The sequence below is a fragment of the Pelodiscus sinensis genome, chromosome 26, assembly GCF_052426305.1.
Source record: "Pelodiscus sinensis isolate ZL-2025 chromosome 26, ASM5242630v1, whole genome shotgun sequence".
Classification (NCBI taxonomy): Eukaryota; Metazoa; Chordata; order Testudines; family Trionychidae; genus Pelodiscus; species Pelodiscus sinensis.
In genome coordinates this window covers 4,759,218-4,779,767 of record NC_143077.1, presented here as the reverse complement: position 1 = coordinate 4,779,767, position 20,550 = coordinate 4,759,218, and the positions used below count along the sequence as shown (strand labels likewise).

The 20,550-nt window shown below is 46.9% G+C and overlaps 1 protein-coding gene across 7 annotated transcripts in view; it reads left to right on the top strand.

The window, feature by feature from the left end:
- The window catches only part of TMEM39B (transmembrane protein 39B), a 30,919-nt gene extending 10,845 nt beyond the window's left edge, over positions 1-20,074 (top strand). For 4 of the 7 annotated variants that reach the window (XM_075908558.2, XM_075908560.2, XM_075908559.2 and 1 more), the window contains 8 exons: positions 5,010-5,213; positions 8,500-8,719; positions 10,570-10,653; positions 14,617-14,771; positions 15,878-16,214; positions 17,867-18,054; positions 18,771-18,891; positions 19,691-20,074. In XM_075908558.2, coding sequence (XP_075764673.1) covers positions 5,086-5,213; positions 8,500-8,719; positions 10,570-10,653; positions 14,617-14,771; positions 15,878-16,214; positions 17,867-18,054; positions 18,771-18,891; positions 19,691-19,927 — 1,470 coding nt within the window. In that variant the 5' untranslated portion in view covers positions 5,010-5,085 and the 3' untranslated portion in view covers positions 19,928-20,074. Of the gene's footprint in view, positions 1-19; positions 42-4,481; positions 4,593-5,009; positions 5,214-8,499; positions 8,720-10,569; positions 10,654-14,616; positions 14,772-15,877; positions 16,215-17,866; positions 18,055-18,770; positions 18,892-19,690 lie in introns of those variants that run through there. The other 3 variants (XM_075908562.2, XM_075908561.2, XM_075908556.2) reach the window with 3 other exon arrangements.
- Positions 20,075-20,550: the final 476 nt, after the last annotated feature.

Below are 20,550 nucleotides of genomic sequence, written 5' to 3'. Positions count from 1 at the left end.
GTGAGAGGGCTCGGGATGGGCTCGGCGCCCCGCCCCTCGGCGTAAGAGGGGGGCGGCTCGCACAGGGGGCAGGGCTCCCGCCCCCCCCCCGCTAGGAGTCCCCCCCGCGGTCCGCTCTGCCCCCCCTCGCCTGGGGCCGGGCCCCCCCTCCCGCAGCTGGGCCTGGGCGCGTTCATGCTGCGGGGGGGGCTCTGAGTGACCCCCCCCAGGTGTTGACTCGGTGTCTAGCCCGTTCATTGCCCCCCCCCGGATGGCCGGGGGGGGTCGTGGGGGGAGCCCCCGCCAAGCCTCCCTATCGGGCCCGGCCCACAGGGGAGCAGCCCCAGGGCTCAGAGCTGCTCCCTCTGTGTCTGCGCTGGGGGCGGGGGGAAGCTGCCTGTGCTGTGACCCCCCCCCGCGGACCCCACCCCCTCCTCTGTGCCCCACTCCGCTACCCGGCTCCCTCCTGCACCCAGCCTCCACCCGTGGAAAAGTGCAGCCCGTGGTCACGTCCCGAAAATGATCGTCCGCCCCTGCGCTCGCCTTTTGTTCGCCAGAAGCCGGGAAAGGGCGACAGGGGACGGATCGCTTGGTGGTTTCCTGTTCTCTTCTTTCCTGCTGGGGCAGGTGGCACTGGCCGCTGTCGGCCGACAGGACACTGGGCTGGATGGACCTTTGGGCTGACCCACTGTGGCCGTTCTTACGGTTTAATCGAGGGACTTGGCTGTTGAGCCTTAATTTCTATCCCAATTAACAGAATTCGGTTAAGGGAGAATTAAAGATAAACAACACAACAGCGTTTTAAGCAATCAAGACCCAAGAAAAGCTCAATTTGCGCTTTCTTATTAAATGTGTTGTGGCCGCCTTACTACTTCCATAGGCATCTTCCAGCTAGGAATGTAAGCGACTAGTCGCTTCCCCCCTAACCCCACTGCCTGTATCGGGGCAGCAAAGGGTGGGGGGGGGACAGGAACCGGTGCTGGGGGAGCTGGGCTTAAAAGCAGGTTTCCCTCAGCACCGTCTCCACAGGGGAGGCAGAGGCACAGTGGGGAAATGATGCCAGTGGGGATTGCTTGAGTCCCTGTTTGTCCCGTGATCCCTGTGCCCCCCCCTTGCTGCCTCCATGAATGGCAGTGGGGGGGGGTGGGAATGTGAGCTGGTGCTGAGCTGAGCCACCTTAAAAGCTGGTTTTCCCCAGCACTGTCTCCAGGGTGCTTATCAGAGGCAGCAGTGGGGGGATAGGAGAGGCTGCTGTGAAGCAGTCCCGGTGCAGGGGTCCCAGCAGGGAGCTGTCCCCCGTAAACAGGGACTGCTGGACTTAGTGCGAGCCAGGACCAAGCAGTCCCAGTTTGCAAGGACACTGCGCCTCTCCATTTTAAATGTGAAGTCGCAGCATGGGTGGCTCTCAGAGCAAACACAAGCCAAGAATGCTCGCTCCCGGCTCGAGCTGGCTCCTGGAGCTACCCCCACTATGGCCCTGCAGAGCGGTCCTATTGACTAATAGTCGATACAATTTGTATCGACTATATGATTAGCTGGGTAACCGCAATTTAACATGCTTAGTTCCAGCCAAGACACGATTTAAAAGTTCAGCCTAAAAAAGCAAATATTTTAGTTGTAAGAAAGATTGAAATTATTATTTAGATCGTGGTGGTACCTCAGAGCCCCAGTCATGGACTATACAGATAGTCCTGCCACCAAGTGTTTACGGTCTTTGCCCATCGGAAGGAAGCAAAAATGGCAGAAGCCCAACTTTTTTCTTCTTCAAGGACTCTTTAAAAGAGGAAGAATGGATTTGTGGTTAAGGCATAAAACTGTGATTAAAACTGGGTTATATTTGCAGGTGGTTGTAACCTTTGGGCAAGACATTTGACCTTTTCTGGCCAGATTCTCAGAAGTATTTAGATACATTACTTCCATTCATTTCAATGAAAGAACCCAAATACCTCTGAGGATCTTTTTTTTTCTCCAGAATTGTTGTAGTCACATTAATCCCAAGATATGAGAGAGTCATAGGTGCGGTAGTATCTTTCATTGGGCCACCTACTTCTCTTGGTGAAAGAGACAAGCTTTCAAGCAACACTGAGCTCTTCTTCAGGTCTGAACCCCTTTTCTACATTGCCCCATCTGTAAAATAGGTATAACACACTAGGGGTGAACATAAGAATAGCCATACTGGGTCAGACCAAAGGTCCATCCAGCTCAGTACCTTGTCTGCCAATGCCAGGTGTCCCAGAGGGAGAGAATCAAACAGGTAATGATCAAGTGATCTCTCTCCTGCCATCCATCTCCACCCTCTGACAAACAGGATAAGGGCACCATTCCTTACCCATACTGGCTAATAGCCATTGATGGACCTAACCTCCGTGAATTTATCTAGTTCTCTTTTAAACCCTGTTATAGTCCTAGCCTTCACAACCTCTTCAGGCAAGGAGTTCCACAGATTGACTATGTGCTGTGTGAAAAAGAACTTCCTTTTATTTGTTTTAAACCTGCTGCCCATTAGTTTCATTTGGTGGCCCCTAGTTCTTATTTTGTGGGAACAAGTAAATAACTTTTCCTTATTCACTTTCTCCACACCACTCATGATTTTATAGACCTCTATCATATCCCCCCTTAGTCTCTTTTCCAAACTGAAAAATCCCAGTCTCTTTAATCTCTCCTCATATGGGACCCATTCCAAACCCCTAATCATTTTAGTTGCCCTTCTCTGAACCTTTTCTAATGCCAGTATATCTTTTCTGAGATGAGGAGACCACATCTGTACATGGTATTCTAGATGTGGGCGTATCATGGATTTATATAAGGGCAATAAGATATTCTCCGTCTTATTCTCTATCCCTTTTTTAATGATTCCTAACATCCTGTTTGCTTGTTTGACTGCTGCTGCACACTGCATGGACATCTTCAGAGATCTTTCCTGATTAGTTGTAGCTAAATTAGCCCCCATCATATTATATGTATAGTTGGGGTTATTTTTTCCAATGTGTATTACTTTACATTTATTCACATTACATTTCATTTGCCATTTTGTTGCCCAGTCACTTAGTTTGGTGAGATCTTTTTGAAGTTCTTCACAGTCTGCTTTGGTCTTAACTACCTTGAGCAGTTTAGTATCATCTGCAAAGTTTGCCACCGCACTGTTTACCCCTTTTTCCAGATCATTTATGAATATGTTGGATATGATTGGTCCTAGGACTGACCCTTGGGGAGCACCACTAGTTACCCCTCTCCATTCTGAAAATTTACCATTTATTCCTACCTTTTGTTTCCTGTCTTTTAACCAGTTCGCAGTCCATGAAAGGATCTTCCCTCTTATCCCATGACAACTTAATTTATGTAAGAGCTTTTGGTGAGGGACCTTGTCAAAGGCTTTCTGGAAATCTAAGTACACTATATCTACTGGACCCCCCTTGTCCACATGTTTGTTGACCCCTTCAAAGAACTCTATAGATTAGTAAGACATGATTTCCCTTTACAGAAACCATGTTGACTTTTGCCCAACAAATTATGTTGTTCTATGTGTCTGACAATTTTATTCTTTACTATTGTTTCAACTAATTTGTCCGGTACTGATATTAGACTTACCGGTCTGTAATTGCCAGGATCACCTGTAGAGCCCTTTTTAAATATTGGCGTTACATTAGCTATCTTTCAGTCATTGGATACAGAAGCTGATTTAAAGGATAGGATACAAACCATAGTTAATAGTTTCGCAATTTCACATTTGAGTTGTTTCAGAACTCTTGGGTGAATGCCATCTGGTCCCGGTGACTTAAACTTAACAGTAACATCAATTAATTCCAAAACCTCCTATAATGACACTTCAATCTGTGACAAGTCCTCAGATTTGTCACCTACAAAGGTCGGGTCAGGTTTGGGAATCTCCCTAACATCCTCAGCCGTGAAGACTGAAGCAAAGAATGCATTTAGTTTCTCCGCAATGACTTTATCGTCTTTAAGTGCTCCTTTTATATTTTGATCGTCCAGGGGCCCCACTGGTTGTTTAGCAAGCTTCCTGTTACTGATGTATTTAAAAACATTTTGTTATTACCTTTTGAGTTTTTGGCTAGCTGTTCTTCAAACTCCTTTTTAGCTTTTCTTATATTTTTACTCTTAATTTGGCAATGTTTATGCTCCTTTCTATTTACCTCACTAGGATTTGACTTCCACTTTTTAAAAGATGTCTTTTTATCTCTCTCCGCTTCTTTTACATGGTTGTTAAGCCACGGTGGCTCTTTTTTAGTTCTTCTATGTTTTTTAATTTGGGGTATACATTTAAGTTGGGCCTCTATTATAGTGTCTTTGAAAAGTGTCCGTGCAGCTTGCAGGGATTTTACTTTAGTCACTGTACCTTTTAATTTCTGTTTAACTCACCTCCTCATTTTTGCATAGTTCCCCTTTTTAATTAAATGCCACAGTATTGGGCTGCTGAGGTGTTCCTCCCCCCCACAGGAATGTTAAATGTTATTAAATTATGGTCACTATTTCCAAGCGGTCCTGTTATAGTTACCTCTTGGACCAGATCCTGCGTGCCTCTCAGGACTAAATCGAGAATTGCCTCTCTCCTTGTGGGTTCCTGTACCAGCTGCTCCAAGAAGCAGTCGTTTAAGGTATCAAGAAATTTTATCTCTGGATCTCGTCCTGAGGGGACATGTACCCAGTCAATATGGGGATAGTTGAAATCCCCCACTATTACTGAGTTCTTTATTTTGATAGCCTCTCTAATCTCCCTTAGCATTTCATAGTCACGATTACAGTCCTGGTCAGGTGGTCGATAATAGATCTCTACTGTTATATTCTTATTAGAGCAGGGAATTATTATCCATAACGATTCTATGGAACATGTTGATTCATTTAAAATTTTTACTTCATTTGATTCTAAATTTTCTTTCACATATAGTGCCACTCCCCCACCCACACGACCTGTTCTGTGACAGTCTTTGGTGCTTTGAGGTGCTAGAGGAGAAGGAAAGTTACCTGCCTACTCTGCTCCAAATCCATGTGTGTTATAAATCTTTCCTTTTCAGTTGGAAGGACTGAAGAAATAGTTAAACAGTGAAGAGCGATCAACCTCTCAGGGCAGCCTCCATACCCTTTGTTGTTATGGCAGGGGGAAGGCGGGGCCCTAACCGGACATCTTACTGCCGAAATCCTCTTTGTGAAACTGGGGCTCCTGGGGGTACTGGACATTCCACAAGTTCATCGGTCACTGGTGTGCGCTCACGTACCAGGTAAATGTGCATCTCTTGTATTCCTTTATGTACTGTGACCGCTTCTCCTCCGTGAAACATGCAGCTTGAGGCTGGTTCATGTTTTCCCATCCCTTACCGTAGCCGTTTTGTCAGTGGTTCAGTGTTTTTTTGTTGTTCTTGGTACATGGATGTCAGCTTGCAACGGTCTTGGTTATCCATGACAACTTCTCTGGAGTATGTTTTTTGTCCTTAACACAAAATAGCAATAGGGGAAAATGTGGGTAGTGATACACTCAAGGACTCCCAAGTGCTTGGCACATGATGGTTAGCTACCCAACAAGTGTTTTAAAGCACTTGGAGATCCTTGGGGAGAGGAGTGCTATAGACAAAGTTTTATCTAAAAAATGGCTCCAGAGTCCTGCTTGTTAAGTCAACCATTTCCAGCAGTGCATGGCAGTTGATGCACTTCTGGGACAGTGGTTCGTTAGGGCAGATGGATTTTCTTTCACAAATCCTAAACTGGTTGAATGGTGACAGCTCAGCCGTGGATTATATGCTTTCGCTCTCAGCCTGACTTCTGTGGGGAAAGCACAGAGGTGTGGGGAGGAGAGGGGAAGAGGTGGAAAATCAGCACTCAGATAACCACATGATGAGCACGTCATAAATCCCTTGGCTAGAACATCCTTGACCCTGCCGGTGAATATCCCTTAATGTACTCCATGATTGTGGCCCCCGGCTGAGATGTTTCTTTCATATTATTTATAGAGCCGTTCTTCAGAGCATTTTATAATCCATATACATATAGCAGCCCTGAGGTGCAGGATGCCTCCTTGGAGATGAAGGGCAAGCCCCTGTGATGAGCAGGGAAAAGTCTTGGCAGGGTGAGAATCTTACTCATAAAAAGTTCCCTTAGATATCTAGTGTCCACACAGAGCCTATGAGGCCTCCTGTCTCTGTCTCCTGGATACCTGTATGATAGAAGCGGTGTTTCCAACAGGAGTTCCAAAGGCTGAAGGGCTGAATCAATCCTGCGAGTTTTGGGGCTTTGAGGACTTGGGAGCTAATGCTGTGAATGTTAAGTTTTCGATTCAGTAACACACCTGAGCCTCTGTATATCTATACTATGGATGTGAACGACTAGTTGACTATCCAGTAAGCAAATGCTTATCGGATAGTCAACAGACAAGTCAACTAGTCACTCCCTCCCCTCCCCTATCAGAAAGAGGCAGCAAAGGTGGGGGGTACTTCAAAGCAGCAGCACTGAGTGGAGCCCAGGGTTAGCTAAAGACTCCCCTGCTGACCCCGGGCTTCATGCAGCACTGTCTCTTTGAAATGCTGCAGGAAGCATGGGGCTAGTGGGGGGGAGGGGCTGTTGCTACACTTCAAAGGCAGAGGCGCCCTTATCAACTAATCGAATAGTCAATGCAAATTGCATCAACTGTTTGATTAGCCAATTAATCTTAATTTAACATCCCTAATCTATACTGCAATCAGAGGTATGAATGCAGCATGTGTGGACATACCTGAGCCAGCGTGGATCTAGCTAGCTCCAGTCTCAAAAGCAGTAAGGTCACGGCAGGACCTCTCAGTCCTGCGTAAACACCCCAGGTCCTGCATGGCCAAGGACAGCCTGTGCTGCCACCCACATTGCTGCAATTCCATTGGAGTTGTTAGAGCTGGCTAGTTCGTTTGGGCAAGACACTGTCATGGAGTCAGACTCGGTGTTCTGGCGTGCTCGGAATGAAGTCCGTCAGGACTCTAATGCATTGTCTCCCCCCTTAGGGCACACTCTCACCAGGGCAAGTTTCCTGGGCTCCAGTGCCGCCTGGGTCTGACTACGCAGCGTTTAGCACCCCTGTTCACAACATGAGCTCCCCACAGTGAGTCCACCTGGGGAAGCCTTACGTGCCCCACCCATCACATCTCTGCAGTCAGCAGTGACTCAGCCGCCGAGGTAAAACAGAAGGGTCATTGGAAACACCGTAGAACAGATCTTGTTAGCACAGTAAGCAGGAACGTTTGGCAAAGTCGATCGTGAGGAGTGGGGATCCGTAGCACGTGGCCCCTGGCTCCCCTCGGTCCAAACCAGGAGACTGACCAGCTTGCAGCAGCGTAGCCTCCGTCACCACCCTCGGTCCTGTCTCCATGCTTTGTCTCTTTTCTGAGCAAACGTGTCGTCTGGTGTCTACCTCTCTCTCTGTTCTCCAGCACCTTTGGCTGGCTCCTTGAAGAGGACAAGCTCTGACCATCAGAGTTGCCACGATGCAGGGTGTTTAAGGCTTTCAGGCTTCACAGTCTTACATTTTGAAGAAGTTTGGATTGATTCTCTTTTTTTCCATTCTCTTAACAGAAGCTTTTCTGCTGTCACTATAGCTGTGACTTTTGTGGATCTGGGATGGGATTTTTAATGGGAGTTTGGCATCTAATGCTCTGAAGCCCCTTTAGAAATCCAAGATCTAATACTGAGTATTGCTTAGGGATCATTCACTGGATGCACCTTGCTTGATTTGCGTTTATACCCTTCTCTTTGAGTGAGTGGTCCATAGCTGGAATTAGACCTGTGGCATAAGAGACTCTCTGGGAGAATAAGAAATCTCTTTATTTTATGGCACTGAATCTGCATACCCATTACACAATGTAAATAAGCAGCATGAGGCAGAAATACTTGCAGCTAACTATAACAGTTGTCCCTGTAGGGCTGCATGTGTACAAGCACTGCTCTCAGAGCTTGCTCAAAGTGGAGGAATCAGATGTCCTGGTGCTGCAGGCAGACCTGATTTCAAAAATTGCGGTTGCTATACAAACCAGATGCCATGCCTAGACCAGGCAAAAGGGTATCAGCATATCCTGAGCGTTAGAGATGTAAAAGCCTGTTTAATTGGTTAACCAGCCAGATGTTATGGTTAACCAATTAAACAGAGGTGCGTGTGTGTGTTCTAGCCGGGCTGCGCTAAAGCAGCACCCGTGCTGTGAATGGGGGCTGCTCCAGCTGGTTAACAGTTGGGGTTAAAGCAGCTCCCCACCTGCAGCGGGCCTTGGGGGGCTCCTCCAACCCCACCAGTAAACTGGTTAAACATTCACATCCCTACTGAGCCCGCAACACTATTTCTGTATGTTGTCTTGCCTCTGCGTGCAAGAGGTATCTTCTGCGTATTGGTTGTACCTGTTCTTTGCAGCCTCTGCGGGTAGCTTTGAGGTTGGACTTTCCACTTAGCATAGACCCGTCCATCCTCGGCAGTGTGAGTGTGGGGGCTCGGGATGGGCATTGTTTTTTCCCCAGCATATCTCTGGAGAGTAATTGGTGGGTTTTGGTTTATGTTGGTAGGAGCGGTTCAGGTACAGGCCTCTCCAGCCCTCCTCTGGCAACCCAGACAGTGGTTCCCCTCCGGCACTGTAAGATCCCAGAGCTGCCTGTGGAGCGGAGTATCTTGTTTGAACTTCAGCTCTTCTTCTGCCATCTCATCGCTCTATTTGTCCACTACATCAATATCTACAAAACTGTGTGGTGGTACCCACCCTCCCATCCTCCATCACACACCTCACTGGTAGGTACCTGGGTATGTGCTGCTGTACTCTCATAGATCCCTGGCCTCGGCAGGTACCTGCAGTCACACTCCTATATGCGTGGTTGCTCTCCAGATTGCTGAGCACCCAAAACCCATTCCCTTCCCAACGGTATCTCAGTGCCTCCTACTTTTCAACAGCGTCTGGGTAGATGCCCTATTCGGACAGCACATCAGTCTAAGAGCCAACACCCAGTCTAGCCCAGCTCTCATGACAGTGGCTTTTTCGCGGTGTTGTGCAAAACAGCTCAGCATCCTATCCTGGTAGGGACTATAGGGCTATGTATTGATTCACTAGAAAGTGACACAGTAGAACCTCACAGTTACAGATGGCCCAGGAAAAGAGGTTGTCCAAAACACTAAACAAAACACACCTCCAGTTCCAGCAGTTCACGCTTTGGGCCAGGTTCCTGAGGCAGCTTCTTACCTGGGCAAGCTTGTCCTCCTTCCAGCCTGGGTGGGAGTGGAAGAGGGATGTGGGAAAACAGCACCCCCTTCTCTTCCTGGCCAGGGGCAGGAACAGAGTGAAACTAGCACTTAGGCTACATCTAGACTGGCATGATTTTCCGCAAATGCTTTTAACGGAAAAGTTATTCCGTTAAAAGCATTTGCGGAAAAGAGCGTCTAGATTGTCACGGACACTTTTCCGCAACAGCACTTTTTGCGGAAAAGCGTCCATGCCAATCTAGACGCGGTTTTGCGCAAGAAAGCCCCAATCGCCATTTTTGCCATCGAGGCTTTTTTGTGCAAAACAGTTTTTAGCTGACTACACTGGCCCTCTTGCACAAAAGTATTTCCGGAAAAGGGCTTTTGCCCGAACGGGAACGTCAAAGCATTTGTGCAAGAATCACTGATTTTGGACAGTAGAACGTCAGTGCTTTTGCACAAAATCAAGCGGCCAGTGTAGACAGCTGGCAAGTTTTTGTGCAAAAGCGGCTACTTTTGAGGACAAACTTGCCAGTCTAGATGCAGCCCTACTGTGTAGAGGAAAGGAGCGTAGACCCCAATGCTGCTCCTGCTCTGGCTGAACGGTTACTTCCAGTTTCACATGCTGTCTGGTTGACCAGTCGGTCCATAACTCTTTGTATCTTTGAGGTTCTACTGTAGAACAGACCTAGAGAAAAAAAGGAATGTACAAGCACCCTGGCTCCTGCCAGTTTTTATGTTGAATTTATTTGTAATGTTAAGAATCATGAGATTTGGGATTCCAGCCCAACACTGACTTTCCTTCTCTGAATAAAGTTGATCCTCTTAATTTCAGTCCTTGGTGGACTGGAGAGACTGCGTGTCCATACAGCAGGGGAGAGGAGCAGAAAAGGAGATCTAAAATGTTAAGAGAAACCTCTTTCCCAAAAGGAACAAGCTGTAGCTTCTCCTGGCTAATAGTATTATTCTGGGCTGGGGTGTGGAGCTCTCCCATCCTTTCAGATGCATCATGCGCTGTGTTCTGCACTGTGGCCTGTAGCTGCCTTGAACCATAATACAAAAACACGGCTTATTGCAACTATGGGTCCAAGCAGGCGCTGTTCCGTCTTTGAGTAGCCTGACCTCATTGCATCCTAGGACTTAGTCTCTATAGGCTGCACCTTTTTGTTAATACTAAGGTGGCTATAATCATCCCCACTTCATGCAAATGAGGTGTCTCAGGCCATTGGTAAATTGTCAGGTGACACTCATTTGAGCAAAGTGTGGACATCCTGGCACCGTGCCCCCTGGGCATTCTCCTGATAATCCAGGAGAGAGGTAGGAGTAGCGTGGGTCTCTTTCCCACCACCCTCAGGCTGTTCTGCTACCTGTTGCAAAATGGGAGAGTTTCCTTTTTGTCATTGCAGAACTTTCATCTCATTGACTTCAACGTGCTGACGGTGACGACAATCGTCTTAGCGCGCAGGCTGATCGGTGCCATTGTGAAGGAGGTAAAGCCACAGCCCGAGCTCAAAACTGTTTTCTCCTTCCCAGCCTTCCCTGAGTAGCATCTGTGTTTGCCTTGCTATATTGTGGGTGCTTTAGGTAAAAGAAAGCACAGAAGTGTCTTTCAACTCAATATAGAACCTTATCAAGCTAAAACGCCAGCCTTGTTAACTGTGCCGCCTACTCCCATTGTGATGGGGGCACACCCCATTTGGTGGTGCCACCTGATGTACTGGCATTTCATTCAGCCTCTCCTGCTCCACCAGCCTGAATTTCCTTTCCCTGTTTTGCTGAATTAGGTTTTCCGGCCTCTTGCAGCACACACAGGTAGGGCCACACCCAGCTGCCGACATAGACTGAAGTCAGCTCTGTGTGAAAGGAATCACCCAGAGCAGACGTGCACACCCCTTTTGGGAGGTGAATCCAAACTAATTCTGTTTAATAGAAATATCCGCACAGCACAAGCTCATACAATTTCACCCTCTTCCTCTGTATGAAGAGAGGTATGCACTACTTCTTGCCCACAGCTAGAAATTACATGAACTGGGCTTAATAATTAACAAAACCAATTTTATTAAAGAACAGATTTTAAGTGGTTCAAGAGATAGCAAACAGAACAAAGCAGATTATTAAGCACATAAAACAACTAGCACAAACTTGCGCTTGATTCACTGAAGAAATTAGCTACAAATAGTAATTCCTCACCCTAAATGTTGTCACAGGCCCATCACAGACCGTCTTGAAAGGCAGCTGCGCTGGCCTTCAGTTTGAGATTTCAAGTATTATCACTCATGAGCTAGTTGCCCTTCCATTCTGGGATCAGCTCTTCTGCCCCACTTCAGTTCTTGCTTCTAGGTGTTTTCAGACTCTCTTTGGGCAGGGTGGCAGAGGAAAACCCTGATGATATCCCTCCCTGGCTTTATGTAGTTCTTATGTATGGTGGGAATCCTTTAGTCTCCCAGTGGAAAAACACTGGCATTTTTCTTTTGTTGTACCCAAAGGGTTACTTATGGGTAACACCTCAAATAACACATTTGAAATACAAATATGTGATCCGTATTTCTAACTTTAGATACAGACATGATACAGGTATACAAATTAGATAATCACATTCAATAAATCACAACCTTTCCAGTGATATCTTACATGAGCCATCTTGCATAAGGTACGTCTGTTATGTCATATCCATATCATAAGCATATTTTCATAAAGAATATGGAGTACAACACAGTGTGCTCTAGCTGTTATTGCTCTAGAGCCATCAGTAAAACCACAATAAGAGAGATCTGTGGGTACTCTAAGCCCTTAGAGTGGTGTAGGTTTTCAAAGGTCTGTGCTGACAACCAGGTGTAAAAGATTCTTGGAATGGAATGATAAATTTAAAAGTAAAAACCAGATGATAGATAGTACTTCCTGCAATGCTATTGGAGCTTGAATATAGGGCAGTGTTTCTTAAACTATGTTCCGCCGAACACTGGTGTTCCGTGAACAACTCACAGGTGTACCACGACCTCTTCTTTGTTTTTGTTTTTTTTTTTTAAAGAAAATTTTCATAGGTGTTCTGCATAAAAAAATATTGTTTGTTGTTCCGTAGTCTCAAAAAGTTTAAGAAACACTGATATAGGGTGTAGTTTAGATGTACTGGAAGCGGAATGTAAAATCGAGTGTTCCGACTCCCTTATAAACTGCTTTTTTTCCTTCCCTCTTCTGAAGGGTTTTGAACTGACTGCAACATAAAATCTAGATGTGGTTTCCTATTGGAAAACTGATGTATAGGGATGTCTCAATCCATTACTCATATGAGTTTCACTATATTTAGGTATATTTGGTTACTGAATTTCTGGTGGTGTTTTGGACTGTAGTAGGTTGGTTTAACCTAGGGCTGTCAATCACAACTCAAAAATTAATCATGCTTAATTGGATTTAATTGCACTGTTAAACAATAGAATACCAATTGAAAAACTATTAAATATTTAGGATGTTTTTCTACATTTTGATATATATATTTTTCTGTGTTGTAATTGAAATCAGTGTATATTTTTATTACAAATATTTGCACTGTAAAAATGATTTAAAATATAGTATTTTTCAGTTCACCTCGTACAAGTACTGTAGAACAATCTTTGTTGTGAAAGTGCAGCCTTCAACTGTAGATTTTGTTACATAACTGCATTCAAAAAAACAAAACAAAATTTAAAACTTCAGCACTTACAAGTCCACTCAGTCCTACTTCTTGTTCAGCTAGTCGCTAAGATAAACAAGTTTGTTTACATTTACAGATGATAACGCTGACCTCTTTTTATTTACAATGTCGTGAGAAAGTGAGAACAGGCATTTTCATGGCACTTTTGTAGCTGGAACTGCAAGGTATGTACGTGCCAGAGATGCTAAACATTTGTATGACTCTTCATGCTTTGACCAGCATTCCAGAGGACATGCCTCCATGCTGATGACATGCTCATTAAAAAATAATGCATTAATTAAATTTGTGACTGAACTTCTTGGGGGAGAATAGTACGTGTCCTGCTCTGTGTTACCCACGTTCTACCATATATTCCATATTATAGCAATCTCAGATGGTGACCCAGCACATTTTGTTCATTTTAAGAACACTTCACTGCAGATTTCACAAGACACAAGATACCAACATGAGATTTCCAAAGATAACTATAGAACTTGACCAAAGGTTTAAGAGTCTGAAGTGCCTTCCAAAAGCTGAGGGATGAGGTGTGGAACATGCTTTCAGAAATGTTAAAAGAACATCTCCGATGTGGAAACTACAGTACCTGACCAACCAGAAAAGAAAATCAGCTTTCTGCTGGTGGCATCTGACTCAGATAAAATGAACATGCATCAGTCCACGCTGCTTTGGCTTGTTATCAAGCAGAACCTGTCATCAGCGTGGATACACATCCTTTGGAATGGTGTATGAATGTTTAGCACAACTGACATGTAAATATCTTGCAACAACAACTACAGCGGTGCCATGAGAACGCTCATTCTCTCGTTCATTGTAGGTGACCTTGTAAACAAGAAGCAGGCAGCATTGTCTCCTGCAAAAGTGAGCAAACTGGTTTGTCCGAGTGATTGACTGAACAAGAAGTGAACAAGGGCTGAATGGACTTACAAGCACTAAAATGTTACATTGTTTTATTTTTGAGAGCTTTTTGTACATAATTCGACACTTGTAAGTTCAGCTTTCATGATAAAGAGACTGCACTATAGTACTTGTATTAGGTGAATTGAAAAATATTTTGTTTCACAGGGCAAATACTTGTAATCAAAAATCAAGTGAGCGTTGTACCCTTTGTATTCTCTCTTGTAATTGAAATCAATTTATTTGAAAAAAGTAGAAAACATCCAAAATATTTAAATCAATAATATTCTATTTCATAATCACTTGAAGCCCTACTTTATCCTTTACTAAAGAATGATGTTTGGCTCCTTTCATCTTCCCTTCCTCTTTAGTTATTCCTGTTTCCTGCAAAGAAGAAGCTGAATAAGCAACAGTTTATATTGCTGGTTGGATTTAGCTGACTTCAGAGGCTTGCTGCGTTAAATTGGAGACTGGAGGTTTTTCCTTCCCACTGTGTTCAAGAAAGCAAGCTGCTTCTTATTTGAGTGGCCTTCAAGGCTGTAGTAGACAGATGACACACCAGGGCTAGACAAAAAACCAGAGGGGCCATTCCTCTCCGCCAGCAAAATGGGAAGTGTATTTGAAATCTGTGCCCAAGGTTCAGCTTCTTGATCTTGAAGAGTCCACATGCAGATTCTGATCTAAACCAGGCCCCTCTCAGCTGGCTGCAGCCACATGGTACCTAGCGATTGAGCCGCCTTTGTTACTTTGTGGTGCTGGCTTAGCTGGACTGAGTAGAACTCGTTCACTAGTTATGCTGCTAGTTTTTCTGTCTACTTTCTGGAAGGAGGGTAAATCATCTAACTCCTGCTCTGCTCTTACTCATCTGCAGGCTTCACAAAGTGGCAAAGTCTCCCTGGCACGTTCCATTTTCCTTGTGATGACTCGGTTTGCAGTCCTCACTGGGACAGGCTGGAGCCTGTGCCGATCAATAATTCACCTCTTCAGAACCTATTCGTTCCTCAATCTCTTGTTCCTGTGTTACCCGTAAGTACCGCTCTCCTCCCAGCTGTGGTTTGATACTGAACTTCTAAACCCGCCTCTCCAATCAATCAGTCCCGGCAAGATGTAGCCTGAAAGTAAATGAGCACTTGATCTCCTTGGAACCGAATCTTTCACTCTGTCAGTAGATCAAAACTATATTAGGTTAGCTGTTTGGGGGCTAAGTATATGTCTTTCCTATTCCACTTGAATGACCTGCCCAGGCTAAGTTAACCAGAATTTAATTGCCCAGGGTTTTGTAAAACGACTGTCCGCATTGAGATTTCTCAGGCTGTACAAATAGTTCGTTTCTCAAACTTGTCCGTGGTTGCTCAGTTCCCAGAGCTTCCCACTTCTTTGTCTTCCTCCATCTATCTTAAGCGAGATGGGCAGAAACAAGCACTTTTCCCTGCCACTTGACCAAATCTGAGGAATCTGGTTCTATTTCTATGCAGGCAGCAGTATTTCTTCCCCACTTTGGCAAAGGTTTTCCTGCCCCATGGTGAACAGGGGCAGACTAAGTGTTGTAAGCAAATGTGATTTCGGGCGTCAAAATCACTCTGTGCCAGTGAAATGAGGAGCATCTCAGAAAAGTAAGGGGCCGTGCCCAGCCAGTTTTTAAGGTGACCCAGGGTAAATGAGATGAGGCAGTGAGCCTGTATGTGGGCAGACATAAGGAGCACCGCTCGCGGTGTTGCTGTGGATAGTGCCGAGATGGTGTGATTTTATCTGATAGACATGGGTGCAAAAGATGAGGAACTTTCAGGGAGGAGAACCTAACTGCTAGAAGTGTCTCCAGTTAAATCAGGAGCAAGCAGTATTAAAATTGACCGGGCACCTTTGGCAATGCACATCCCAAAGCAACAGGGCACAGTAAGTATGTGGTGTGTCTAGCTCCCAATAGATACAGGGCCAGGGTGATATGGCAGCGTCCCTCTAGTTGTCCCTTTCTAGATGCTGGGTGGGAAGTGGCTCTCATGATCCTGAACTCCATTCAGAAGAGAGAGTTGGGTGCTGACACTTCTGACACTTCCACTCTCATGGTGATGGGAGTCAGACTGGGGGAACAGAGGACCGTTTGTTACAGCCTTCTTGCCTCTGTCCTTTTCCAGGTTCGGCATGTACATTCCTTTTCTGCAGCTGAACTGTGACCTTCGGAAGACGGCCCTCTTCTCCCAGGTGGCTAACATTGGCCCTCAAGAGACGGGGGAAGTAAACTCCAGGAGTAAAGACTATCTAACCGTTTTAAAAGAGACCTGGAAGCAGCATACCAAACACATATACGGCATGGAGGCCATGCCCACCCATGCCTGCTGCCTCTCCCCAGACCTCATCCGCAGTGAGGTGGAGTACTTGAAGATGGACTTTAACTGGAGGATGAAAGAGGTGCTGGTGAGCTCCATGCTCAGTGCCTACTATGTGGCCTTCGTGCCTGTCTGGTTTGTGAAGGTGAGTGCCTTACACCCTTGTGTGCTCGCTGCCCTGGCAGGCGCTTCTGTAATTCCTTCCTCTGGTGGGACAAGCAAAGCAGGTTGGTTTGAGTCACTAGCAGAAGTAGACACTTGGTCTGTGGGAGGCGGGGGTGGCTCTCACGAGGTTAGTTCTCACCCGGTGCATGGGAAGTGGGTGCAGTAAGTCGAGAGTCTGGTTTACACACAGATTCCTACAAATCAGCGTGCACCTGTCTCAGATGGATTTGCTTAATTCCAAATTCTTCTGTGATGTGGTTCGCTTTGTGGAGTAGAAAGGGTCTGAATGTTGTGATGCTTAAAAAAGCCAGAAAAGCATGAATGTAACATAATAAATACAGAACCCTACAGCGTGTTTCTGCTATCGAACACTGTGATTATCTCGAGTTATGCAAACTTCTGTCTATTCGGGTGAAGCTGATTTTCCCCTAGAGAGTAGGGATGTTAAATATCGGTTAATTGAATATTCGATTAACCTCGTGAATTCTTATCGGTTACTCAACTATTCTATAGTCCCCGGGGGCGGGGGCTGGCAGCCAGTGCTCTCTGGCCCCACTCCTGAGGAGCCCCCTGCCACCCCACACTGTTGCCTCTGTATCAGAGGGACAGCAGCGCGGGGTGCCAGGCAGGAGCTGGTCCATGAGAGAAGCCAATTTAAAAACCAGTTCCCCTCACAGACTGGCTACCTGCCGCCCTGCGCTGCTGCCTCTGATACAGAGGCAGCAGCGTGGGGTGGCTGCAGCCCCTCTCTGAGGGTGGGTCTGAACTACCAGACCTGGCGTGAGCCGGAACTGAGCCAAGCTGTCTGCCTGCTTGGCTCCTAATACACTTTAAATGCTGAGCTGCAACAGGGGTAGGTCCCAGACCCGGCATGAGCATGCTGACCAGCCTACTAAAAATGTACTGGCGAGAGGGGGCAGGGAATTGCATGTGGTCTATATAGCATTAACCGATAAGCTTTTGTTTGTCGGTTAATCGACTCCACTATTACATCCCTACTAGAGAGTTGCAGAATTTTCTCTTTGGTTGTGGCCATGCCAGCTTTTCATGCTCTCTAATGTCTTGTGGGGGCAGATCCAAGACCAGAATAAAACTGAAATTCTTCTCTTTCCAACCTCTCCTTAGGGAGAGGGTAGATTGTAATAGAGGGGACTCTCCTGTGTCTGTTTTACTGGATTTTCATAGTCCATTGTACAGTATAGCACATGTATTCGGATGAGCAGAGAGTGGAGACTTCGGGTTCCTGTTGTAATCGGAACCATGCCTCTGGCTTCATGCCTGTCACTTCTGCAAGCCATGGGACTCGATCTCAGAGCCACCTGTTCTGAAAGCGCAGGCCCGCTCTTCTCTGAGCAAAAGGCGAGTCATCATGGTGGGGTCCCAGCATAGGAAAGTGACTGTGCCCAATAGGTTCCTTTCACCCAGCAGGGCCTCGATTTCTCATCCCAAGTGCTCAGAAGTTTCACCTTTTCTTGCTGCTGACTGTAGGGCTGGAACAGCTCTGGCCCTGCTCTGGTTTCCCAAGCAGCTGTAATTGCTGCAGCAAACGGGGCTGGTTCCCGCCTTCCAACACTGCTCTGTGGGGCCAGGGTGTCCTAACGCCTTGTCCCGTTGTGTTCGTGCTCCCGACAGAACACTCAGTACTACGACAAACGGTGGTCGTGCGAGCTGTTCCTGCTGGTGTCCATCAGCACCTCGGTGATTCTGATGCAGCATCTCTTGCCTGCCCGTTACTGCGACCTCCTCCACAAAGCTGCAGCGCACCTGGGCTGCTGGCAGAAAGTCGACCCAGCCCTGTGCTCCAATGTGCTACAGCATCAGTAAGGAACCTGCTCCCACTGGCTAGCACGGGTTTGTTCTCTCTTGTGTGTGGGGGCGGGGCGTTCTTCTCCCAGGCTTCTATTCCTGCGGGGGACGGGGGACGGGAGAGATCCCAGGTCAGCATCAGGAATAATGAAACCAGACTTGCTCCAAAGTGGCTGCTAATCAGCCTGACACTGTCTGGGTCTGATGTACCCCGTCTATGGCCAGGGGAGAGAGATAGCTCAGTGGTTTGAGCATTGGCCTCCTGAACCCAAGGTTGTGAGTTCAGTCCTTGAGAGGGCCATTTAGGGATCTGGGGCAGATCTGTCAGGGATGGTTCTTGGTCCTGCTGTGAGGGCAGCAGACTGGACTGAATGACCTCTCAAGGCCCCTTCTCCTTCTAGGAGATAGGGATATCTCCATTAATAATTTAAACCTCTGATGTGTTGGTGAAAAGTGGCTATTAAACGCTGACGCAACAAGCCACAGTCTGCCCTCGCAAATCACCGTGCCTCAGTGTCTTAGCAAATGGTTACAAGAGTCGTTAGTGTTGGACTCAAGGGTTAGAACTGTGGGTAGCTGCATTGCTGTACACCTCCCCCCCCACCACCACCACTAATGGGGGAATGTCATTGACCCCTCTGGAGACACTGTTCAGAGCCACTGCCACCTTCCCTGTGCCTGATCCTGTTGTTCTGGAGGTGGCGACTACAGGAGCCGGTTTCTCTTGCAGGTGGACCGAAGAATGCATGTGGCCCCAGGGGGTGCTGGTGAAACACAGCAAGAACGTGTACAAAGCCGTGGGCCATTACAACGTGGCTGTGCCATCTGATGTCTCACACTTCCGCTTTCATGTAAGCTGGCGGTGTTCCTCCTCCTTTATGAGTGATTCCTTGCACAACAGGGCCAGGGCCCCCTTGTCTGGGGCGCTGCGCACGCAGACAGTCCCTGCCCCAAAGACCTCAGGGACTAAACAGACAAGAGAGACAAAGCTGGAAGCCAAGCAAGCCCAGCGAGAAGGAGTGATTTCCTCACAGTCACGCAGCAGGGGAGTGACAGAGCCAGGGATAGCCCCTGGTCTGAGTGTTAGTCCTGTGCTTTCTCTGTTCCTATCCTGAGCACTAATGGGAGGGGGGGGGCTTTCGGGGAAGGACCTCTGTGCCCGTGTCCCGGAGATCAGATCACCAACGTTTTTTTCATCGTGGGTGAGAAGCGAGTGTGCTGCTAGAGGCAAAATCTTAGGGCAGGTGGACACTACAGAGAAGATTGACCCTCCGGAGGTCGATCTTCTAGTGTTCGATTTAGCGGGTGTAGTGTAGACACCCTCCTGCTCCCCCCATCAACTGCTGAGGGCAGCCCCCACCGGTCGCCTGTACATCTCATTCTGTGAGGAGTAAGGGAAGCTGACGGGAGCACGTGCTCTCCTTGGCCTCCCGCAGTGTAGATGCTGCGGCGGCTCGGCTAGACTCGGTTGTGCATTTTGCGTTGCTGGGTGGCGTACCTGAAGCCGACCTGCCTGGTCTAGTGCAGCCAGGCCTTTGTGTGTGTTAGCTCCTTGGGCATCCATTTGTGGTGTGTCCCATATTTTCCGTAGCATGCTCAAGGCAGAACTAACTCCCATGCGGCTCCTTACCCTGGCTCTTTATCCTCCAGTTCTTTTTCAGCAAACCCTTGAGGATCTTGAACATTTTAATTCTGCTGGAAGGAGCCGTCATCTTCTACCAGCTCTACTCCCTGATCTCGTCAGAGAAGTGGCACCAGACCATCTCACTGGCTCTGATCCTCTTCAGCAATTATTACGCCTTCTTCAAGCTGCTGCGTGACCGGCTGGTCCTGGGAAAAGCGTACTCATACTCTGCCAGCAGAGACTCAGAGCAGAAGCTCAATTAAATCACACAGCTGCTCAGCTTGTATTACAAAAAAAACCTGAAAAAAACCACAAACAACCTCAGAGCTTTGTATTTTTGTTACCACTGCTTTTTTTCTTTGATAACTGATATAATTAAAAGGAAAAAAAACATATTTTTGTACTCCCAACAGCTGTTTGTGTGTTTGTTTGGGGAGCAGGATCAAACAACAAAGTCTTCCCCTCCCTGCCTATACTTAGAGGATATCTCTGTTGAAACAAGTGATTCTGAACCTTTGCTCTTGACAGGTGCAAATGTTGTTTTTCTGTGGGCGGGGAGGATGTAGGGAGGGATCAGGCTGTGGGGTCAGTGAGGAATGGATAGATCAATAGGATCGTGTTCCAAAGCTGCTTGTTGGTTGGGAGTGCTCGAGTCTAAGGCCTTGCCTACAGGAGGAGACTGAGTGAAAGCGGCAAGGCCCTGATACTCAAGGCCCTTTGGGTGGACACTTACAGTTTGAGAATCTTACTGTGGTTTCGCTGAAACCCAAATACTCCTTGTGGTTAGGGTTGCCAGATGGTTTAACCAAAAATGCCAAACACTCCTCCCACCCCCCCAAAAAAAAACCACTGGGGAAAAAAATTCTGTTGGGAAAAAAAGGAGGGA